Here is a 19,943-nt window from a genome sequence, read left to right as displayed (position 1 = left end):
AAGAGAGGGGCAAGGGAGTGAAAAGTATCAATCAATACATTGCTGCTTCACTTTAGTTGTTCATTGATTGCTTGTCATACATATGTGCCTTGACCCGGCAAGCTCAGGGCTTCGAACTGGTGACCTCAGCATTCCAAGTTGACATTTTATCCACTGTGCTTCCACAGGCCAGCCAGACTTGCTTTAAGTCTGAAGCTGGGCACTCATTGTCTTATAATTATGGTTATGTAATTCTCCAAGCCTCAGCTTTCTTATCCATAAAATCGGGAAACTAAAACTTGTCAGAGATGTGAGATTAAAAGAGATACATAGCCCTGGCCGGTTGGCTCAGTGGTAGAGCGTCAGCCTGGCGTGCAGGAGTCCTGGGTTTGATTCCTGGCCAGGGCACACAGGAGAAGCGCCCATCTGCTTCTCCACCCTTCCCCCTCTTCTTCCTCTCTGTCTCTCTCTTCCTCTCCCGCAGCCAAGGCTCCATTGGAGCAAAGTTTGCCCGGGCGCTGAGGATGGCTCTGGCCTCTGCCTCAGGCGCTAGAATGGCTCTGATTGCGGCAGAGCGACGCCCCAGATGGGCAGAGCATTGCCCCCTGGTGGGCATGCCGGGTGGATCCTGGTCGGGCGCATGCGGGAGTCTGTCTGACTGCCTCCCCGTTTCCAACTTCGGAAAAATACAAAAAAAAAAAAAAGAGAGAGAGATACATAATATGTATAACACAGTGCCTGGTATACATGAGGCATTCAATAAATCATAGCTGATCTTACCAGTATCAAACTGTTAGATAGAATGATTATTATTACAGAATGCCATGAGCCATACTCTGACTTTATTTTCTAGTATCCTCCTTGATGATGCTCATTTGTTTATTAGCATTTCTATTACTTAAATATATAGGGCAAGCCTTGGCCAGATAGCTCAGTTGGTTGGAGTATTGCTAAATGTGCAGAGATTGCCAGTTTGATTCCCAGTTGGGGCACATACAGAAACAGATCAATGTTTCTGTCTCTCTTCCTTCCTCTATCTCTAAAATCAGTAAATTAATAAAAAAAATTTTAATGTGGCCCTGGCTGGTTGGCTTAGCGGTAGAGCGTCGGCCTAGTGTGCGGGGAACCCGGGTTCGATTCCCAGCCAGGGCACATAGGAGAAGCGCCCATTTGCTTCTCCACGCCCCCCCCTCCTTCCTCTCTGTCTCTCTCTTCCCCTCCCGCAGCCAAGGCTCTATTGGAGCAAAGATGGCCCGGGCGCTGGGGATGGCTCCTTGGCCTCTGCCTCAGGCGCTAGAGTGGCTCTGGTCGCGGCAGAGCGACTCCCCGGAGGGGCAGAGCATCACCCCCTGATGGGCAGAGCCTCGCCCCTGGTGGGCGTGCCGGGTGGATCCCGGTTGGGCGCATGCGGGAGTCTGTCTGACTGTCTCTCCCCGTTTCCAGCTTCAGAAAAATACAAAAAAAAAAAAAAAAAATTTTTAATGTCCTTAAGAAAAAAAAAATCAAAGCTAGAAGAAAGCCTGACCAGGTGGTGGCACATTAATATGGGATGCCAAGGACCCAAGTTTGAAACCTCAAGATTACCAGCTTGAGCAAGGGGGTCACTGGCTCAGCTGGAGCCCCCCAGTCAAGGCATGTATGAGAAAGCAATTAATGAACAACTAAAGTGCGCAACTATGAGTTGATGCTTTCATCTCTCTACCTTCCTATCTATCTATCCCTCCCCTCCCTTGCTTTAAAAAAAAATGCTAGGCCTGACTTGTGGTGGTGCAGTGGATAAAGCGTCGACCTGGAAATGCTGAGGTTGCCGGTTCGAAACCCTGGGCTTGCCTGGTCAAGGCACATATGGGAGTAGATGCTTCCAGCTCCTCCCCCCTTCTCTCTCTCTGTCTCTCTTCTCTCTCACTCTCTCTGTCTCTCCCTCTCCTCTCTAAAATGAATAAAAAAATAATAAAAACTTTAAAAAAAAAAAAGCCAATCTTCTGACTTTTAAAAAAAAATTGCTAGAATAAAATAGTTTGAATTGTTGAAAAAATATATAGGGTGATGTCTTCAGGGAAGGATCTATGGTCATTACTAGGTCCTTTTTGGTAACTGGTCACATCTAAATTGTATTACCATTTTGGAAATCTAGTGAATTAATGATTTTATGCATTGAGCAGCAATGACTGCAGTCATTGAAATAGAGTGAAAACTAGTAATAACACATCATTTTGATAGAACACAGTGCTGCCTGCAGTCCTGACAAAGGAGTCACACCTAAGTCTGATCAAAGCTCTGTATCCAGCTGCCAATTTGTAAGAATTAAAGAGGCCAGAGACACATGTTGAAGTTCACTGTGAGCCTGAACTCATCAATATCCCAGCTTTGGGAAATTCCAAGCAGTAGTATGGAGAGAGAAAGGGGGATTCTGTAGATTAAACAAGACTCAGAAGACTTTTCAAGTGGGAAAATGGACAAGACCGAAGTGTATTGTCTAGGAATAGACACCAGAGGTAAAACCACCTTGACACATAGGAAAATGGTGCCTATAAAAGTGGGACAGGGGTTGCCTGACCTGTGGTGGTGCAGTGGATAAGATGTTGACCTGTAATGCTGAGGTCACCAGCTTGAAGCCCCAGGCTTACCCAGTCAAGACAGCTACAAGAAGCATCTGTGACGTGATGTTTCCCATTCCTTCTCCCCACATTGCCTTTCTGTCTCTCCCCTCTCTTTAAAATCAGTTTTAAAAAAAGGATAGGCCCTGGCCGGTTGGCTCAGTGGTAGAGCGTTGGCCTGGCGTGCAGGAGTCCTGGGTTCGATTCCTGGCCAGGGCACACAGGAGAAGTGCCCATCTGCTTCTCCACCCTTCCCCCTCTCCTTCCTCTCTGTCTCTCTCTTCCCCTCCCGCAGCCGAGGCTCCATTGGAGCAAAGTTGGCCCAGGCGCTGAAGATGGCTCCGTGGCCTCTGCCTCAGGCACTATAATGGCTCTGGTTGCAACATAGCATCGCCCCCTGGTGGGCATGCCAGGTGGATCCCAGTCGAGCGCATGTGGGAGTCTGTCTGCCTCCCCGTTTCCAGCTTTGGAAAAATGAAAAAAAGAAAAGAAAAAAGAAAAAAGTAGAATAGGGTTGCCTTTGGGGAGAGGATGGAGTGCAACCAAGAAGTAACTTGCGCCTGACCAGGCGGTGGCGCAGTGGATGGAGCGTCAGACTGGGATGCTGAGGACCTAGGTTCGAGACCCCAAGGTTGCCGGCTTGAGCGCGGGCTCATCTGGTTTGAGCAAAAGCTCACCAGCTTGGACTCAAGGTCGCTGGCTTGAGCAAGGGGCTACTGGGTCTGCTGAGGGCCCGTGGTCAGGGCACGTGTGGGAAGGCAATCAATGAACAACTAAGGTGTCGCAATGCGCAACGAAGGGCTAATGATTGATGCTTCTCATTTCTCCATTCCTGTCTGTCCCTGTCTATCCCTCTCTCTGACTCTGTCTCTGTAAAAATAAAATAAAATAAATTTAAAAAAAAAAAAAAAAAAAAAAAAAAGAAGTAACTTGCACATATGGAAGCTTCTAGAGTGGGCGATGGCTGAAGGTGGTGACCTGTTAATCACTAAACTGTACATGTTTTTGCAGTTTTTATTTTACAGTAAAATGTAAAAATCAGGTTTTCTCTCATACCTGTTTATGTGTGTATTGGATACAGAATCACAGCTAAAGTTATAGTTGCTGGCCTGCGGTGTTGCCTGTGCTGCCCTAGGTCTTCATAGTGATGCCTAGTAAGAAGGCGTGGGTTACATGTCTGTGTAAGTGGTGTATTATTGCTAAAAGTTTACTGAAAAAGGTGAAACTTCCCCAGGAATTCTTGCCATTATGTTGATTGAGAATAGAAGGCAAGTTATGTCTATTGGTAACATTGAGATTAACATTAATTTTACATGTTTTTTTTTTGTTTTTTGTTTTTTTTTTGGTGTAGACGTAAAATTCATCCTGATCAGAAAACTATTAATGCTTATGTTGTATTTAAAGAAGAGAGAGCTGCTATTAAAGCATTGAACAGGTAATTTTACTCTTTGAAGCTTGACAGAATTATCTAAGTATTTATGAGGACTTTTTAATTCTTTGGTTTCACTTTAGAGCAAATATTCCAGTAACTCAAGTGCTCCTTTTTAAAAGCCATTTTCTTTTTATATGTATAATACAGAAATGGTGCCCAAATTGCTGATGGATTTCGTATTAGAGTTGATCGAGCATCGGAGACCTCATCTGTAAGTAGTATGTGAGTTTATTTGTTTTAATTTTTATTTATTTATTTATTTTTTACAGAGACAGAGAGTGAGTCAGAGAGAGGGATAGACAGGGACAGACAGACAGGAATGGAGAGAGATGAGAAGCATCAATCATTAGTTTTTCATTGCGCGTTGCAACACCTTAGTTGTTCATTGATTGCTTTCTCATATGTGCCTTGACTGCGGGCCTTCAGCAGACCAAGTAACCCCTTGCTGGAGCCAGCGACCTTGGGTTCAAGCTGGTGGACTTTTCCTCAAACCAGATGAGCCCGCACTCAAGCTGGCGACCTCGGGGTCTCGAACCCAGGTCCTCTGCATCCCAGTCCGACGCTCTATCCACTGCGCCACCGCCTAGTCAGGCAGTAGTATGTGAGTTTAAAGAACGTAACTAGCCCTGGCCGGTTGGCTCAGTAGTTGAGCATGGGCATGGCATGTGGATGTCCTGGGTTCGATTCCCAGTAAGGGCACACAGGAGAAGCACCCTTCTGCTTCTCCACCTCTGCCCCACCCTCTCTTTTTTTCTTCCCAAGCCATGGCTCCATTGGTTTGAGTTGGCCACGGTGTGCTAAGGAGGGTTTTGTGGCCTGAGTCACCTACTGAAAAAAAAAGAAAAGTTCTGTTGCTAAGCAACAGAGCAATGCCCCAGATGGTTAGAGCATTGCCCCGTAGTGGGCTTGCCTGGTAGATCTGGTTGGGTGCATGCGGGAGTCTGTCTTTGCCTCCCCTCCTTGCAATTAAAAATAAAAGTAAAGGCCCTGGCCGGTTGGCTAAGCAGTAGAGTGTCGGCCTGGCGTGCAGGAGTCCTGGGTTCGTTTCCCGGCCAGGGCACACAGGAGAAGCACCCATCTGCTTCTCCACCCCTCCCCCTCTCCTTCCTCTATGTCTCTTTCTTCCCCTCCCGCAGCCGAGGCTCCATTGGAGCAAAGATGGCCCGGGCGCTGGGGATGGCTCTGTGGCCTCTGCCTCAGGCGCTAGAATGGCTCTGGATGCAACAGAGCGACGCCTCAGAGGGGCAGAATATCGCCCCCTGGTGGGCATACCGGGTGGATCCCGGTCAGGCACATGCGGGAGTCTGTCTGACTGCCTCCCCGTTTCCAACTTCAGAAAAATGAAAAATAAATAAAAATAAATAAAAGTAAAAGTAAAAAAAGAATGTAACTAGAGTCTTGTAGAGAGAAACATTTTCTTTTGGGATTTTGCTTGGTGAGGAGCAGGATAAGCAGTATGAGGAAAGAACAAAAGGAAACAGCTTTTGTCCTTTGATCACAGCATTGGTCCCTAGAATGACATAGGAATTAAGTCACGTTAGCTTTTGGAACTTGGCCTCCCACTCCCACCATTAGATTGAAATAATCAGAGAACTAGGCTAGAAGGTATGTTAGAGACCATCTGGGCAAACACTTTATTTCACAGACTGGTTTAGGAAGTTAAATTATTCACTAAATAGTTTTCAAGTCTCTACTGTGTTGGGTGTATGGTACTGAGGCGTCTCAGTTTTGGGTGTCCCAGCACAGGGGTACTGATGAGCAGATGGGCTGTCCTGTCGTTACTGTTTTATGATGAATGCTGTCGTAAATGCGCAGGAAGGGGGCAGTTGACTTGAGGATGTGTCAGCAAGAGGGGACAAAGGAGGATTTATAGGAGAACAGGTATTACATCCATCTTGCCAGATGAGCTGGTATTACCTAGCCAAAAAAAATTTGTTTAAAGAGAATGAGGATATTTGGGCAGGAAAAAACAGCAGAAATGATGGGGAGCAAAACTGAACCTGCCCATGGAACAGCGAGCACTGGCTGCCGTCGTTAGTGTGCAGAGTGTGAGGAGGAGCAGCAGTAAGAGTTGCTGTTGGACAGAAAGTTAGAGGCTCTGGTCTCCATGGTGAGTCTGGGTCTTGTCTGGAAGTTGTTCCACAAGTTTATTTTTTTTTATTTATTGATTTTTAGAGAGAGGAGAGAGAGAGAGAGAGAGAGAGAGAGAGAGAGAGAGAGAGAAAGGGGAGGAGCAGGAAGCATCAACTCCCACACGTGTCTTGACCAAGCAAGCCCAAGGTTTCGAACTGGCAACCTCAGTGTTCCAGGTCAACACTTTATCCCACTGCGCCATCACCTGGTCAGGCTTGCTGGCTGCTCTTTTAAAGTGTGTGTGTGTGTGTGTGTGTATTTAATTTATTGATTTTAGACAGAGAGAAAGGAGAAAGAGACAGGAACATCAATCTGTTCCTTGTATGTGCCCTCACCAGAGATGGAACCAGCAACCTTTGTGCTTCAGCATGATGCTCTAACCAACTGAGCTATCCAGCCAGGGCTGGCTGCTCTTTTTTTTCTTTTTTTTTTTTTTTCTTTTTCTTTTGTGACAGAGTCAGAGAGAAGGACAGATAGGGACAAACAGGAAGGGAGAGAGATGAGAAGCATCAATTCTTTATTGCAGCACCTCAGTTCATTGATTGCTTTCTCATATGTGCCTTGACGGGGGTGGGGGGTCTACAGCAGAGCAAGTGACCCCTTACTCGAGCCAGCAACCTTGGGCTCAAGCTGGTGACCTCAGTGTCTTGAACCTGTGTCCTCTGCATCCCAGTCCGATGCTCTGTCCACTGTGCCACCACCTGGTCAGGCTGGCTGCTTCCTTTTTATTTTAGAGGTTTTTTGTTTGTTTGTTTGTTTTTTAATTTCTTAGATTTTAGAGAGAAGAGAGAAAGTCAGGGAGAGGGAGGAATAGGAAGTACCAACTCGCAGTTGCTTGTCATATGTGCCTTGACCAGGCAAGCCAGAGGTCTCGAACCGGCAACCTCAGCATTCAAAGTCATCACCTTATCCACTACGCCACCACAGACCAGGCTGGCTGCTCTTTTAAATAAAGTTTTATAAGCACATAACCACACCATTTGGTTAGGTATTGTGCTCTAGTGACAGAGACAAGTAGTGACAAGAGACCACATGGTCCATAAAGCCTGAAACTTGCTGTCTGATCCTTTATCCCCGACACAGCATGCCTTTCTTGAGCACTGCTAGTTGTCATTCAGTCACTGTTCACTGTGAATGAAAGCACACTAGCCCACTGTCTCCTGCCATCTCATTCCCATTCCAGAAGGGAAGACGGAAGAGACAGAATCAAACAAGGGGCTGGTGCATGGTGAACACAGGATGTGGACACCGTGTCATGCGTGGAGTGGAGGAAAGGCTGGGTCTTGGGATGACTCCATGTTCTGTCCCAGTGATTGACTTCTATATCTTTGTGTTTCAGAGGGACAAGCGATCAGTGTTTGTGGGAAATCTCCCGTATAGTAAGTTTGTTTAATCAAAGTACCTATTCGTTCAAATTAGTGGAAATAACCACTGAGTAGTAACTGTTTTGCTTTAAGAGTAACTTTAAGAAGGGTGAAATGTAACTTGACTAATTTTTATGGGGCTGCGTTACTTGCTGTTATGAAACCTCTAGTTTCCCAAGGTGATCCTGAGACCTTGCTTCCACTTTGGTTGAATTTGTTTTTAGAAATAGAAGACTCTGCGGTTGAGAACCACTTTTTGGACTGTGGGAATATCGTGGCAGTAAGGATCGTGAGAGACCCGCTGACAGGTGTTGGCAAAGGGTTTGGCTACGTGCTCTTTGAGGTATGGGAGTACCAATGGGTTGTCACTGTTGTTTGAAATGCACCGAGGGGCTTGTCACCATTTCATCATTCAGACATAACTATCACTGCTACCCTCAATTTCTGAATTCAGCCTGACCTTTGCTGGCGCAGTGGATAAAGCGTCCACCTGGAATGCTGAGGTTGCTTGTTCAAAATCTCAGGCTTGGCCTGACCTGTGGTGGCACAGTGGATAAAGCATTGACCTAGAGCACTGAGATCGCCGGTTCGAAACCCTGGGCTTGCCCGGTCAGGGCACGTATGGGAATTGATGCTTCTTGCTCCTCCCCCCCTTCCTCCCTCTCCCTCTCTCTCTCTCTAAAATGAATAAATAAATTTAAAAATGCTTTAAAAAAAAATCTCAGGCTTGCCCAATCAAGGCACAATATAAGAAGCAACTACTATGACTTGATGGTTCCTGCTTCTCAACCCCTTTCTCTCTCTCTCTCTCTCTCCTCTCTCTAAAATCAATAAATAAAATCTTTAAAAAGAAATATTCCTTAATTCAGCTGTCATAGTACAACACTATCATTGCACCTAGACTGAGGGTTTTCCAGTCCCTCATGTTTCATATCATTGTTATTAAATGATGTTTTATATATTGGATATTGCCTGACCGTGCGGTGGTGGAGTGGATACAGTGTTGGACTGGGATGCAGAAGACCCAGGTTCGAAACCCCGAGGTTGCTGGTTTGAGCATGGGCTTATCCAGCTTGAGCACAGGGTCACTGTCTTGAGCATGGGATCATAGACATGATCCTATGGTCACTGGCTTGAAGCCCAAGGTTGCTGGCTTGAGCCCAAGGTCGCCAATTTGAGCAAGGATCACTCGCTCTGCTGGAGTCCCCTGGTCAAGGCACATATGAGAAAGCAATCAGTGAACAAGTAAGGAGCTGCAACAAAGAATTAATGCTTCTCATCTCTCTCCCGTCCTGTCTGTCTGTCCCTATCTATCCCTCTCTCTGTCTCTCTCTATCCCTGTCACCAAAAGAAAAAAGAAATGTTGGGTATTAAAGATATTAACTCTGAATTTCCACCTTCTATAAAATGGAAAAAAGAACTGACATTTCACTCAGGTAGAAGAAAATTTTAGTCTTTGTACAAAACTGGTTCTGTTTAGTTCACTGAATAATAATCAACATTTTATGCCTAACATTAGAATATACTTAAGATTAGGATATACATACTATCTGATGACATTTGGTTTTTCTTCTTCCACAACATTAATACATTTCCTTTCAGTTATTTATTTTTTTCCTTTCCATTGATTCAAGAGAGAGAAAGGAGCATCAACTCATTATTCCACTTAGTTTTTTATTTAGTTGTGTGCTCATTGATTGCTTCTCCTATGTGCCCTGACTGGGGATTGAGCCTGCGATGTCAGTTTTCAGGGACAGTGCTTTATCCACTGAGATTCCCAGCCAGTGAAGGATTACTTCTTTAAGAGGGATCCCACTGGTCTATAACTAAGTAGGTCAAGATATGTAACCTTTTTTCTTTTTTAAATACTTTATTCAATTTTCAGAGAAGAGAGAGAGAGACAGAAAGGGGAGGAGCTGGAAGCATCAACTCCCATATATGCCTTGACCAGGCAAGCCCAGGGTTTCGAACTGGCAACCACAATGTTCCAGGTCAACGCTTTATCCCACTGCACTATGTAACTTTATTTATTTTTTTTTATTTTTTTTTATTTTTACAGAAACAGAGAGTCAGAAGGATAAATAGGGACAGACAGGAACGGAGAGAGATGAGAAGCATCAATCATTAGTTTTTTGTTGCGACACCTAGATTGTTCATTGATTGCTTTCTCATATGTGCCTTGATCGTGGGCCTTCAGCAGACAGAGTAACCCCTTGCTCAAGCCAGCGACCTTGGGCTCAAGCTGGTGAGCCTTGCTCAAACCAGATTAGCCCAAACTGGAAACCTTGGGGTCTCGAACCTGGGTCCTCTGCATCCCAATCTGATGCTCTATCCACTGCACCACCGCCTGGTCAGTGGATATGTAACCATTTTTAAGATTCTTGACACCAGACCTGTGGTGGCACAATGGGTAAAGCATCAACTTGAAATACTGAGGTTGCTGGTTCAAAACCCTGGGCTTGCCCATAGAAGAATCAGCCACTCTTCCTGCCCCCCACCTTCTCTCTCTAAAAAAAAATAATAAATAAAATCTTTAAAAAAATACTGTTGACAGCCTGACCTATGGTGGCGCAGTGGATAAAGCCTTGACCTGGAATGCTGAGGTCACCGGTTTGAAACCCTGGGCTTGCCTGGTCAAGGCACATATGGGAGTTGATGCTTCCTGCTTCTCCCCCCCTCCTCTCTCTCTGTCTCTCTCTCTCTCTTCTCTGAAATGAATAAAAAAAAAAAAAACTCTTGACATATGCAACGCTTGACATATGCCTTGGCTGTATAGCCCAGTTGGTTAGAGCATTGTTGTGTTCCCATCATTACTGTGTTGTAGTTCCTCTGCTCTTGGTCTTCTATGACTTAATAAGTTTCTAAAGTCCTTAAAAAAATATATCTCGTGTATATTTAGGGTTGTTAGCATTTAGTAGTTCTATGCTGAAATAAAAGAATAATGGGCCTGACCTGTGGTGGCGCAGTGGATAAAGCGTCGACATGGGAACGCTGAGGTCGCCGGTTCAAAACCCTGGGCTTGCCTGGCCAAGGCACATATGAGAGTTGATGCTTCCTGCTCCTCTCCCTTCTCTCTCTCTCTCTCTCTCTCTCTCTCTCTCTGTGTCTTTAAAAAAAAAAACTGAATAAAGTTAAAAATAAAAATATTTTAAAGAATAATGGAATTTCATATCTCATTGGAACCCTACAAGGCACCTAGTCCAACATCTCACACTGTAATAGAGTCAGCTGATAGACACAGCAGGGACTTATGCAGAGAGAGCTTTGTGCTAAAAGATTGCACTTGGGCCCTGGCCGGTTGGCTCAGCGGTAGAGCGTTGGCCTGGCGTGCAGGAAACCCAGGTTCGATTCCCGGCCAGGGCATATAGGAGAGGCGCCCATTTGCTTCTCCACCCCCCCCTTTCCTCTCTGTCTCTCTCTTCCCCTCCCGCAGCCAAGGCTCCATTGGAGCAAAGATGGGCCGGTGCTGGGGATGGCTCCTTGGCCTCTGCCCCAGGCGCTAGAGTGGCTCTGGTGTAACAACGCCCCAGAGGGGCAGAGCGATGCCCCGGAGGGGCAGAGCATCGCTCCTGGTAGGCGTGCTGGGTGGATCCCGGTTGGGCGCATGCGGGAGTCTGTCTGACTGTCTCTCCCCATTTCCAGCTTCAGAAAAATAAAAAAAGATTGCACGTGACTAGCTAGCTGTGGAAAGTTTATTATACAGTGAGAAAAAGGAAGCCCATTGGATTGTGTCTTATTTGCTAACTTGACAAGGCAGTGTGAATGCTTCTTGGGGAGAAATGGATGAGAAGGTGGTGAAAGGAGACCACCGCAGAGCTGCTGGAGGCCTCGGCTTGCTGCTTGTAGAAATGGGGGGTGTTCAGTGTTCAAGCTGTTCTGATCCATTAAAGGTGCAATTTTACTAGTCTTTGCAGATAAGTTTCTGGTTGAAATTAACATACTGATTTTTATTTCAGAATACAGATGCTGTTCATCTTGCTCTGAAATTAAATAATTTTGAACTGATGGGAAGAAAACTCAGAGTCATGCATTCTGTTAATAAAGAAAAATTAAAACAAAATTCAAATCAAAGTTTGAAAAATGCCAGTAAACCTAAGAAAGGATTTAATTTTGCTTCAAAAAATGTAGGACATTCTAAAAGCTTGTTTATTGGAGAAAAAGCTGTTCTCATCAAGAAGAAAAAAAAAGAACAGAAGAAAAGTGGACGAACTAAGCAACAGAAAAAACACAAGTAGCAGTCTGAAGCTTGTGTTTTCCACTAAGTACTGGTAATAAAAATGTGGTGAACTCATGTACTGAGTTGAAGGATTTATTTTTTAATATTGTAAAGATTTTTTAAATTCATTTCAAAGAGGAGAGAGAGAAGGGAGGAGGAATAGGAAGCATCAACTCCCATATATGCCTTTTCCAGGGAAGCCCAGGGTTTAGACTGAACTGGCAACCTCAGTGGTTCAGGTTGAAACTTTATCAACAGCACTGCCACAGGTCAGGCCTGAGTTGGACAATTTTTTATGGGTGTTATATGTGAGCATGGAAACTTTTTCAGTGTGTCTGCATTGTAATAGTACCTTTGAAGCATTTGTGGGTTTTTCTTTGTTTATTTTGGATTTTACTTATTGGTTTTAGAGAAGGGGGAGAGAGAGAGAGAAAGGCAGAGGGTTGGGAGGAATGGGAATCACCAACTCGCAGTTGCTTCTCATATGTGCCCATGATCTCTCTTGTGTGTGCTCAGGGTTTTAAACTGGCAGCCTCAGCATTCCAGGTTGACAGCTGATCCACTGTGCCACCACAGGTCAGATGAAGCATTTGTTCTAAGATGTAGGCAAATTGGCACTGGCCCAGTGGCTAAGTGGATCAAGCATTGTTCTGGGCACATGAAGGTCACTGGTTTGATCCCTGGTCAGGGCATTTAAGAGAAGCAATCAGTAAGTACACAATTAAATGGAACCGTGCCTGACCTGTGGTGGCGCAGTGGATAAACCGTCGACCTGGAAATGCCGAGGTTGCCGGTTCGAAACCCTGGGCTTGCCTGGTCAAGGCACATATGGGAGTTGATGCTTCCAGCTCCTCCCCCCTGTCTCTCTTTCCTCTCTCTCTCTCTCCCCCTCTTTCTCTCCTCTCTAAAATGAATAAATAAAAATTAAAAAAAAAAAACAAAAAACAATTAAATGGAACCGTGAGTTCATGCTTCTCTCTCTCCCTCCTTCCCTCCTCTTTCTTTCTCCATTCCTCTTTTTCTCTCTCAGTGGAAAAAGAAATGTATAGGCAGATTACTTACTATGGGGTATGTGTAATTGCTAATGGTATAAGAATTTTTTTTTTTCCTAAAGTGAGAAGTGGGGAGGCAGAGAGACAGACTCCTGCATGCGCCCAACCGGGATCCACCCAGCATGCCCACCAGGAGGCAATGCTCAGCCCATCTGGGGCATTGCTCTGGTGTAACCAGAGCCATTCTAGGGCCTGAGGCAGAGGCCATGAAGCCATCCTCAGTGCCCGGGCCAACTTTGTTCCAATGGAGCCTTGACTGCTGAAGAGGAAGAGAGAGAGAGAGAGAGTAAGGAGAGTGGGAGGGGTGGAGAAGCAGATGGGCACTCCTCCTGTGTGTTCTGGTCAGGAATCGAACCCAAGACTTCCACACGCCGTGCCGATGCTCTACCACGGAGCTAGCTGGCCAGGGCCAAGAAATTATTTTAGACTTAGGGAGAACTTTCAGAATTTTAGTGGTCATGTATGTTAGAAATATATAGGCCTGCCTGACCAGGTGGCGCAATGGATAAAGTGTTGGACTGGGATGTGAAGAACCCAGGTTTGAGACGCCGAGGTTGCCAGCTTGAGCATGAGCTCATCTGGTTTGAGCAAGGCTCACCAGCTTGAGCCCAAGGTCGTTGGCTTGATCAAGGGGTCACTCAGTCTGCTGTAGCCCCCCCGTCAAGGCACATATGAGAAATCAATCAATGAACAATTAAGGAACTGCAACAAAAAATTGATGTTTCTCATCTCTCTCCCTTCCTGTCTGTTCCTATCTATCCCTCTCTCTCTGACTCTCTCTGCCTCTCCCACAAGAAAAATAAAAAAAAAGAGAAATATACGGGTATGACCAAGCAGTGGCACAGTGGATAGAGTATCAGCTGGGATGCTGAGGACCCATGATCGAAACCCTGAGGTTGCCAGATTGAGCACAGGCTCCACCAGCTTGAATGTAGGGTCACCAGCTTGAGGATGAGGTCATAGATATGACCCCATGGTTGCTGGCTTGGGTTAGGGTTCACTAGCCCAGCTGGAGCCCCCACCTACCACCAAGTCAAGGTGCATATGAGAAGCAATCAATGAACAACTGAAGTTCCACAACTATAAATTGATACTTCTCATCTCTCTCCCTTTTTGTCCCTCTTTTGCTCACTAATATATATATTATATGCCCTGTGTGTATAGTCTATGTATGCTAATATATATATATATTCAATATATATAATTAACATCTCAGATAATTTTGAGAATTACTTTGAATGAGACTAAATTAAAAGTGAGTAAATTCAGAGAAAAAACACTAAACTTTAATACTAATTGTACCTAGACTAAGTATCTAAACAATTACAGAGGGAATATTGGTCTAAGGTCTAATCACAATCCCTAAGAAGAAAGGTTTCAGGGCTGTTATAAAATAGCCACTAATTTCTCTTCCTTTCTCTCACACTTATGATAATTGGAGTTCTAGGTTTTTATTTTATTTCATCAACCTAATAATTAACAAACAAGAATAGAATGAGCCCTGACCAGGCAGATCAGAGTGTCATCCTGGTACACCAAGATTGTGGGTTTGATCCCCAGTCAGCACATACAAGAATCAACAAATGAAAGCATAACTAAGTAAAACAACAAACAGCAAATTAGTGTGGTTTTTTTCCCCCTTACTTTCTAAAAAAATAATAATAATAGGAAAGATTATGTGAAATGTTGCTCAAATTTCTTATCCTCAACAGTGATAGAACTGGTTATTAAAGCCTTTGGCAAATTGGCTATAAGCAGGTTTCTACTTTTCTATTTTTAATTTTTGTGTGTGTGTGTTTGTTTGGGTTTTTTTAGAGACAGTCAAAGAGAGGGATACACAGGGACAGACAGGAATGGAGACATGAGAAGCATCAATCATTAGTTTTTTGTTGCGCGTCGCAACACATTAATTGTTCATTGATTGCTTTCTCATATGTGCCTTGACCGCGGGCCTTCAGCAGACCAAGTAACCCCTTGCTCGAGCCAGCAAATTTGGGTCCAAGCTGGTGAGCTTTTGCTCACACCAGATGAGCCCACGCTCAAGTTGGCGACCTCAGGGTCTCAAACATGGGTCTTCTGCATTCCAGTCTGACACTTAATCCACTGCGCCACCACCTGGCAGGCTTTATTTTTAATTTGAAAAATAGCCTGACCTGTGGTGGAGCAGTGGATAAAGCGTCAACCTAGAAACACTGGGGTCGCTAGTTCAAGACCCTGGGCTTGCCTGGTCAAGGCACATGTGGGAGTTGATGCTTCCTGCTCTTCCCTCCTTCTCTCTTTGTCCTCTCTAAAATAAATAAATAAATAAAAGTAAAAAATTTCTTTAAAAAAAAAAGAGGCCCTGGCCGGTTGGCTCAGCTGTAGAGCGTCGGCCTGGCGTGCAGGGGACCCAGGTTCGATTCCCGGCCAGGGCACATAGAAGAAGCGCCCATTTGCTTCTCCACCCCCTCCTTTCCTCTCTGTCTCTCTCTTCCCCTCCCGCAGCCAAGGCTCCATTGGAGCAAGGATGGCCCGGGCGCTAGAGTAGCTCTTGTCGCGGCAGAGTGACGCCCCGGAGGGGCAGATTATCGCCCCCTGATGGGCAGAGCGTTGCCCCTGGTGGGTGTGCCGGGTGGATCCCCGTCGGGCGCATGCAGGAGTCTGTCTGATTGTCTCTCCCCATTTCCAGCTTCAGAAAAATACAAAAAAAAAAAAAAAAAAATCTCCCAGGTAAACTTACGGATCTTCAGTTAATGTTACACATGGAATGAAACAATCTTTCAAAAATCATATTTAAAGGAAACATTGTTTGCCCTAGCCTGATAGCATGTGTTCAGTTGGTTAGAGTGTAGGCCTGAAGCATAAGTTGCCAGTTCCATCCCCAGTCAGTGCATATACAGGAACAGATCAACAGATTGATGTTTCTGTGTCCATCTTGCTCTCTTCCTGTCTCTAAAATCAATAATTTTTTTAATTTAAAAAATAAAGGAAACATTGATAAAAATGATTTAAGTCATAGGTATAAAGTTCAACAAGGGGTGAGAATACCATTACATTCCCTTGAGATATGACCTGGTGATGTAGCGGGTGTCCCCTCACAAATCTCACCTAACTGAATCTGTATGCGGAGGGAGGGGGGCACCATGGGGGTGGGGGCTGGTCTGAGGCAGATGGAATCTTATCCATCCATCATGTCACTTAAGTATCCAAGGGGACTGGGAACCAGCAAGTCATTGCTGCAAACCAGCACAGCTACTAATTCCAGGTCCTGAGTGGGAATGGCGCTGAATTAAGAAAAATGGTCTTAGAGCAGGGAAGATTCCCAAGCTCCTTTTATGAGGCAAGAATAATTCTCATTCCAAAACCAAGCAAAGACAATACAAAGAAAGAAAACTAGAGGCCAATATCTCTGATGAATTTTTTTTTTCTGAAGTTGGAAACGGGGAGGCAGTCAGACTCACTCCCGCATGCGCCTGACCAGGATCCACCCAGGATGCCCACCAGCGGGTGATGCTCTGCACATCTGAGGCGTCGCTCTGTTGCGACCAGAGCCATTCTAGCGCCTGAGGCAGGGGCCACAGAGCCATCCCCAGCGCCCGGGCCAACTTTGCTCCAATAGAGCTTCGGCTGCGGGAGGGGAAAAGAGAGAGAGGAAGGAGAGGAGGAGGGGTGGAGAAGCAGATGGGCGCTTCTCCTGTGTGCCCTGGCTGGGAATTGAACCCGGGACTCCTACATGCCAGGTCAACGCTCTACCACTGAGCCAACTGGCCAGGGCCCTCTGATGAATTTAGATGCTAAAATTCTCAACAAAATATAAGCAAACCGATTCCAGCAATACATGAAAAAAATCATACATCATGATCAAGTGAAATTTATTCTGGGGAGGCAAGGCTGGTACAATATTTGCAAATCAATCGATGTGATTCATATAAACAAAAGGAAGAAGAAAATCACATATTATCAATAGATACATAAAAAGTATTTGATAAAATCCAGCACCCATTTATAATTAAAACTCAGCAAAGTGGGAATTCAGGGAACATACCTCACTCAACATAATAAAGGCCATCTATGACAAACCCACAGCCAACATAATCAATGGGAAAAAATTAAAAGCAATCCCCTTAAGGTCAGGAACAAGGCAGGGGTGCCCCCTTTCACCACTCTTATTCAATATAGTTCTGAAGAAGAAGAAGAAGAAAAAGTATATATATATATATTGTTCTGGGGGCCTGACCTGTGGTGGCACAGTGGGTGAACATCGACCTGGAATGCTGAGGTCACCAGTTCAAAACCCTGGGCTTGCCTGGTCTAGGCACATATGGGAGTTGATAGTTCCTGCTCCTCCCCCTCTTCTCTCTCTGTCCCCTCTCTCTAAAATGAATAAACTAACAAAAAAAATTTTTTTAATATATAGTTCTTTAAGTCCTAGCCACAGCAATCAGACAAGAAGAAATAAAGGCATCCAAATTGGAAAAACAATTTACACTATCATTATTTGCTTATGATATGATATTGTATATAGAAAACCCTAAAGTCTCAGTCAAAATACTACTGGACCTGATAAATAAATTCAGCAAGGTGGCAGGATATAAAATTAATACTCAGAAATCAGGCATTTTTTACACCAACAATGAACTGTCAGAAATTAAGAAAAGAATCCCCTTCACTATTGCAAAAAAAATAATAAAGTACCTAGGAGTAAATTTAACCAAATAGGTTAAAGACTTGTACTCGGAAAATTATAAAACATTGATAAATCAAGGAAGATACAAACAAGTGGAAGTATATGCCATGTTCATGGATAGGAAGAATAAACATCATTTAAATGTCTATATTACTCAAAGCAATTTATAAATTCAATGCAATTCCTATTAAAATACCAATGGCATACTTCCAAGGTATAGAAAAAATATTCCAAAAATTTATATGGGCCTGACCTGTGGTGGTGCAGTGGGATAGGGCATTGACCTGGAACACTGAGATTGCTGGTTCAAAACCTTGGGCATGCCTGGTCAAGGCACATATGGGAGTTGATGCTTCCTACTCCTCCTCCTTCTCTCTCTCTCCTCTCTCTCTCTAAAAATCAATAAATAAAATTAAAAAAAAATTTATATGGAAGCAAAAAACAACACGAATAGCCTCAGCAATCTTGAAAAAAGAATAATAAAGTGGGTGGTAACACACTTAATTTTTTTTTTTATTTATTTTTTACAGAGACAGAGAGTGAGTCAGAGAGAGGGATAGATAGGGACAGACAGACAGGAACAGAGAGAGATGAGAAGCATCAATCATTAGTTTTTCCTTGCGACACCTTAGCTTTCTCATATGTGTCTTGACCGTGGGGCTACAGCAGACTGAGTGACCCCTTGCTTGAGCCAGCGACCTTGGGTCCAAGCTAGTGAGCTTTTTTTGCTCAAACCAGATGAGCCTGCGCTCAAGCTGACTACCTCAGGGTCTTGAACCTGTGTCCTCCACATCCCAGTCCGATGCTCTATTCACTGTGCCACCGCCTGGTCAGGCGATAACACACTTCTTGATAACAAGTTATACTACAAGGCCATTATACTCAAAACAGCTTGGTACTGGCATAAGAACAGGCAATACAGATGAATGGAACAGAACAGAGAACCCAGAAATAAAACTACACCTTTATGGACAATTGATGTTTGACAAAGGAGATAAGAGCATACAATGGAGTAAAAACAGTCTCTTTAAAAAATGTTGGGAAAATTGGTTAGTTACCTGCAAAAAATGAAACTAGACCACCAACTTAAACCATTCACAAAAATAAACTCAAAATGGATAAAAGACTTAAATTTAAGTCATGAAACCATAAGCATCTTGGTAGAAAATATAGGCTCCGACATCTCTCGCAGCAATATATTTGCTGATTTATCTCCACGGGCAAGTGAAATAAAGGACAGGATGAAAAAATGGGACTATATCAAACTAAAAAGCTTTTGCACAGCTAAAGACAGTATGAGCAAAATAAAGACCACACAGTGGGAGATATATTTGACAATATATCTGATAAGGGGTTAATAACCAAAATTTATAAAGAACTTGTAAAACTCAATACCAGGAAAATAAACAATTCAATCAAAAAATGGGCAAAAGAAATGAATAGACACTTCTCCAAAGAGGACATACAGATGGTCAATAGGCAGATGAAAAAGTGTTCAACGTCACTAGTCATTAGAGAAATGAAAATTAAAACCACAATGAGATAACACCTCACATCAGTCAGAAATACACTCGTTAACAAAACAACACATAAGTGCTGGCAAGGATGTGGAGTAGAGGGAACCCTCCTGCACTGCTCGTGGAAATGCAGACAGGTGCAGCCACTGTGGAAAACAGTATGGAGATTCCTCAAAAAATTAGAAATAGAACTGCCTTTTGACCCAACCATCCCACTTTTAGGAATATATCCTAAGAATACCAAATCACTGATTCAAAAGAATAAATCCAAGTCATGGCACCAAAAAAAAAAAAAAAAAAAAAAAAAGAATAAATGCATCCCCATGTTTATTGCAACAATGTTTACAATAGCCAAGATCTGGAAACAGCGCAAGTGTCAGTGGATGAGTTGATTAAAATGCTTTGGTACATATACACAATGGAATACTACACAGCCGTGAAAAAAGAAGGAAATCTTACCTTTTTCAACAACATGGTTGGACCTGGAAACTATTATGCTAAGTGAAATAAGCCAGGCAGAGAAAGAAAAATATATGACCTCACTCATTTGAGGAATCTAATGAATACCAATTGAGGAGTGGAATAGAGGCAGAGGCGGGATCAAAGGGATCAGAGGAAAAAGGGATGAGATGGGATCAGAGAAGGGAAAGAGATTACAGCATTATAGAGAGCAGGAAAGCAAATCCTGGAAGGAAAGGGGGAAAGCTTTAGGGGGAGGGGGACAAGGGGGATGTCGAGGGGAACATGGGGTAGGGGAGAGATATATTTGGTGGGATATTTGAATCTATGTAAACAAATTAAAATGAGTAAAAATTTAAAAAAAAGAAAAATAGGCTTAAAGAGAAAAAGGATGGGCTCAAGAGGTCTCTTTGCAATGCAAAAGATAGCTTGCAAAAAGCAAGCCTCCACCCCCCACCTGCTTTTTTTATAGGGCAAGGTGAGTTCATTAACAAATCAAAGAGGTCATTAAAACAAAGTCACATTTCC

At 44.0% G+C, this 19,943-nt stretch overlaps 1 protein-coding gene across 6 annotated transcripts in view; it reads left to right on the top strand.

The window, feature by feature from the left end:
- RBM34 (RNA binding motif protein 34) overlaps positions 1–11,796 on the top strand; it is a 32,386-nt gene extending 20,590 nt beyond the window's left edge. For 2 of the 6 annotated variants that reach the window (XM_066235687.1, XM_066235680.1), the window contains 4 exons: positions 4,156–4,219; positions 7,481–7,520; positions 7,730–7,848; positions 11,462–11,796. In XM_066235687.1, coding sequence (XP_066091784.1) covers positions 4,156–4,219; positions 7,481–7,520; positions 7,730–7,848; positions 11,462–11,740 — 502 coding nt within the window. In that variant the 3' untranslated portion in view covers positions 11,741–11,796. Of the gene's footprint in view, positions 1–3,927; positions 4,012–4,155; positions 4,231–7,480; positions 7,521–7,729; positions 7,849–11,461 lie in introns of all 6 variants that reach the window. The other 4 variants (XR_010726089.1, XM_066235694.1, XM_066235703.1 and 1 more) reach the window with 4 other exon arrangements.
- The last annotated feature ends 8,147 nt before the right edge of the window (positions 11,797–19,943 follow it).

Source organism: Saccopteryx bilineata, chromosome 1 (genome assembly GCF_036850765.1).
Source record: "Saccopteryx bilineata isolate mSacBil1 chromosome 1, mSacBil1_pri_phased_curated, whole genome shotgun sequence".
Lineage (NCBI taxonomy): Eukaryota > Metazoa > Chordata > Mammalia > Chiroptera > Emballonuridae > Saccopteryx > Saccopteryx bilineata.
The sequence above is the reverse complement of the archived record's forward strand: the minus strand, read 5'-3'. Positions and strand labels throughout refer to the sequence as shown.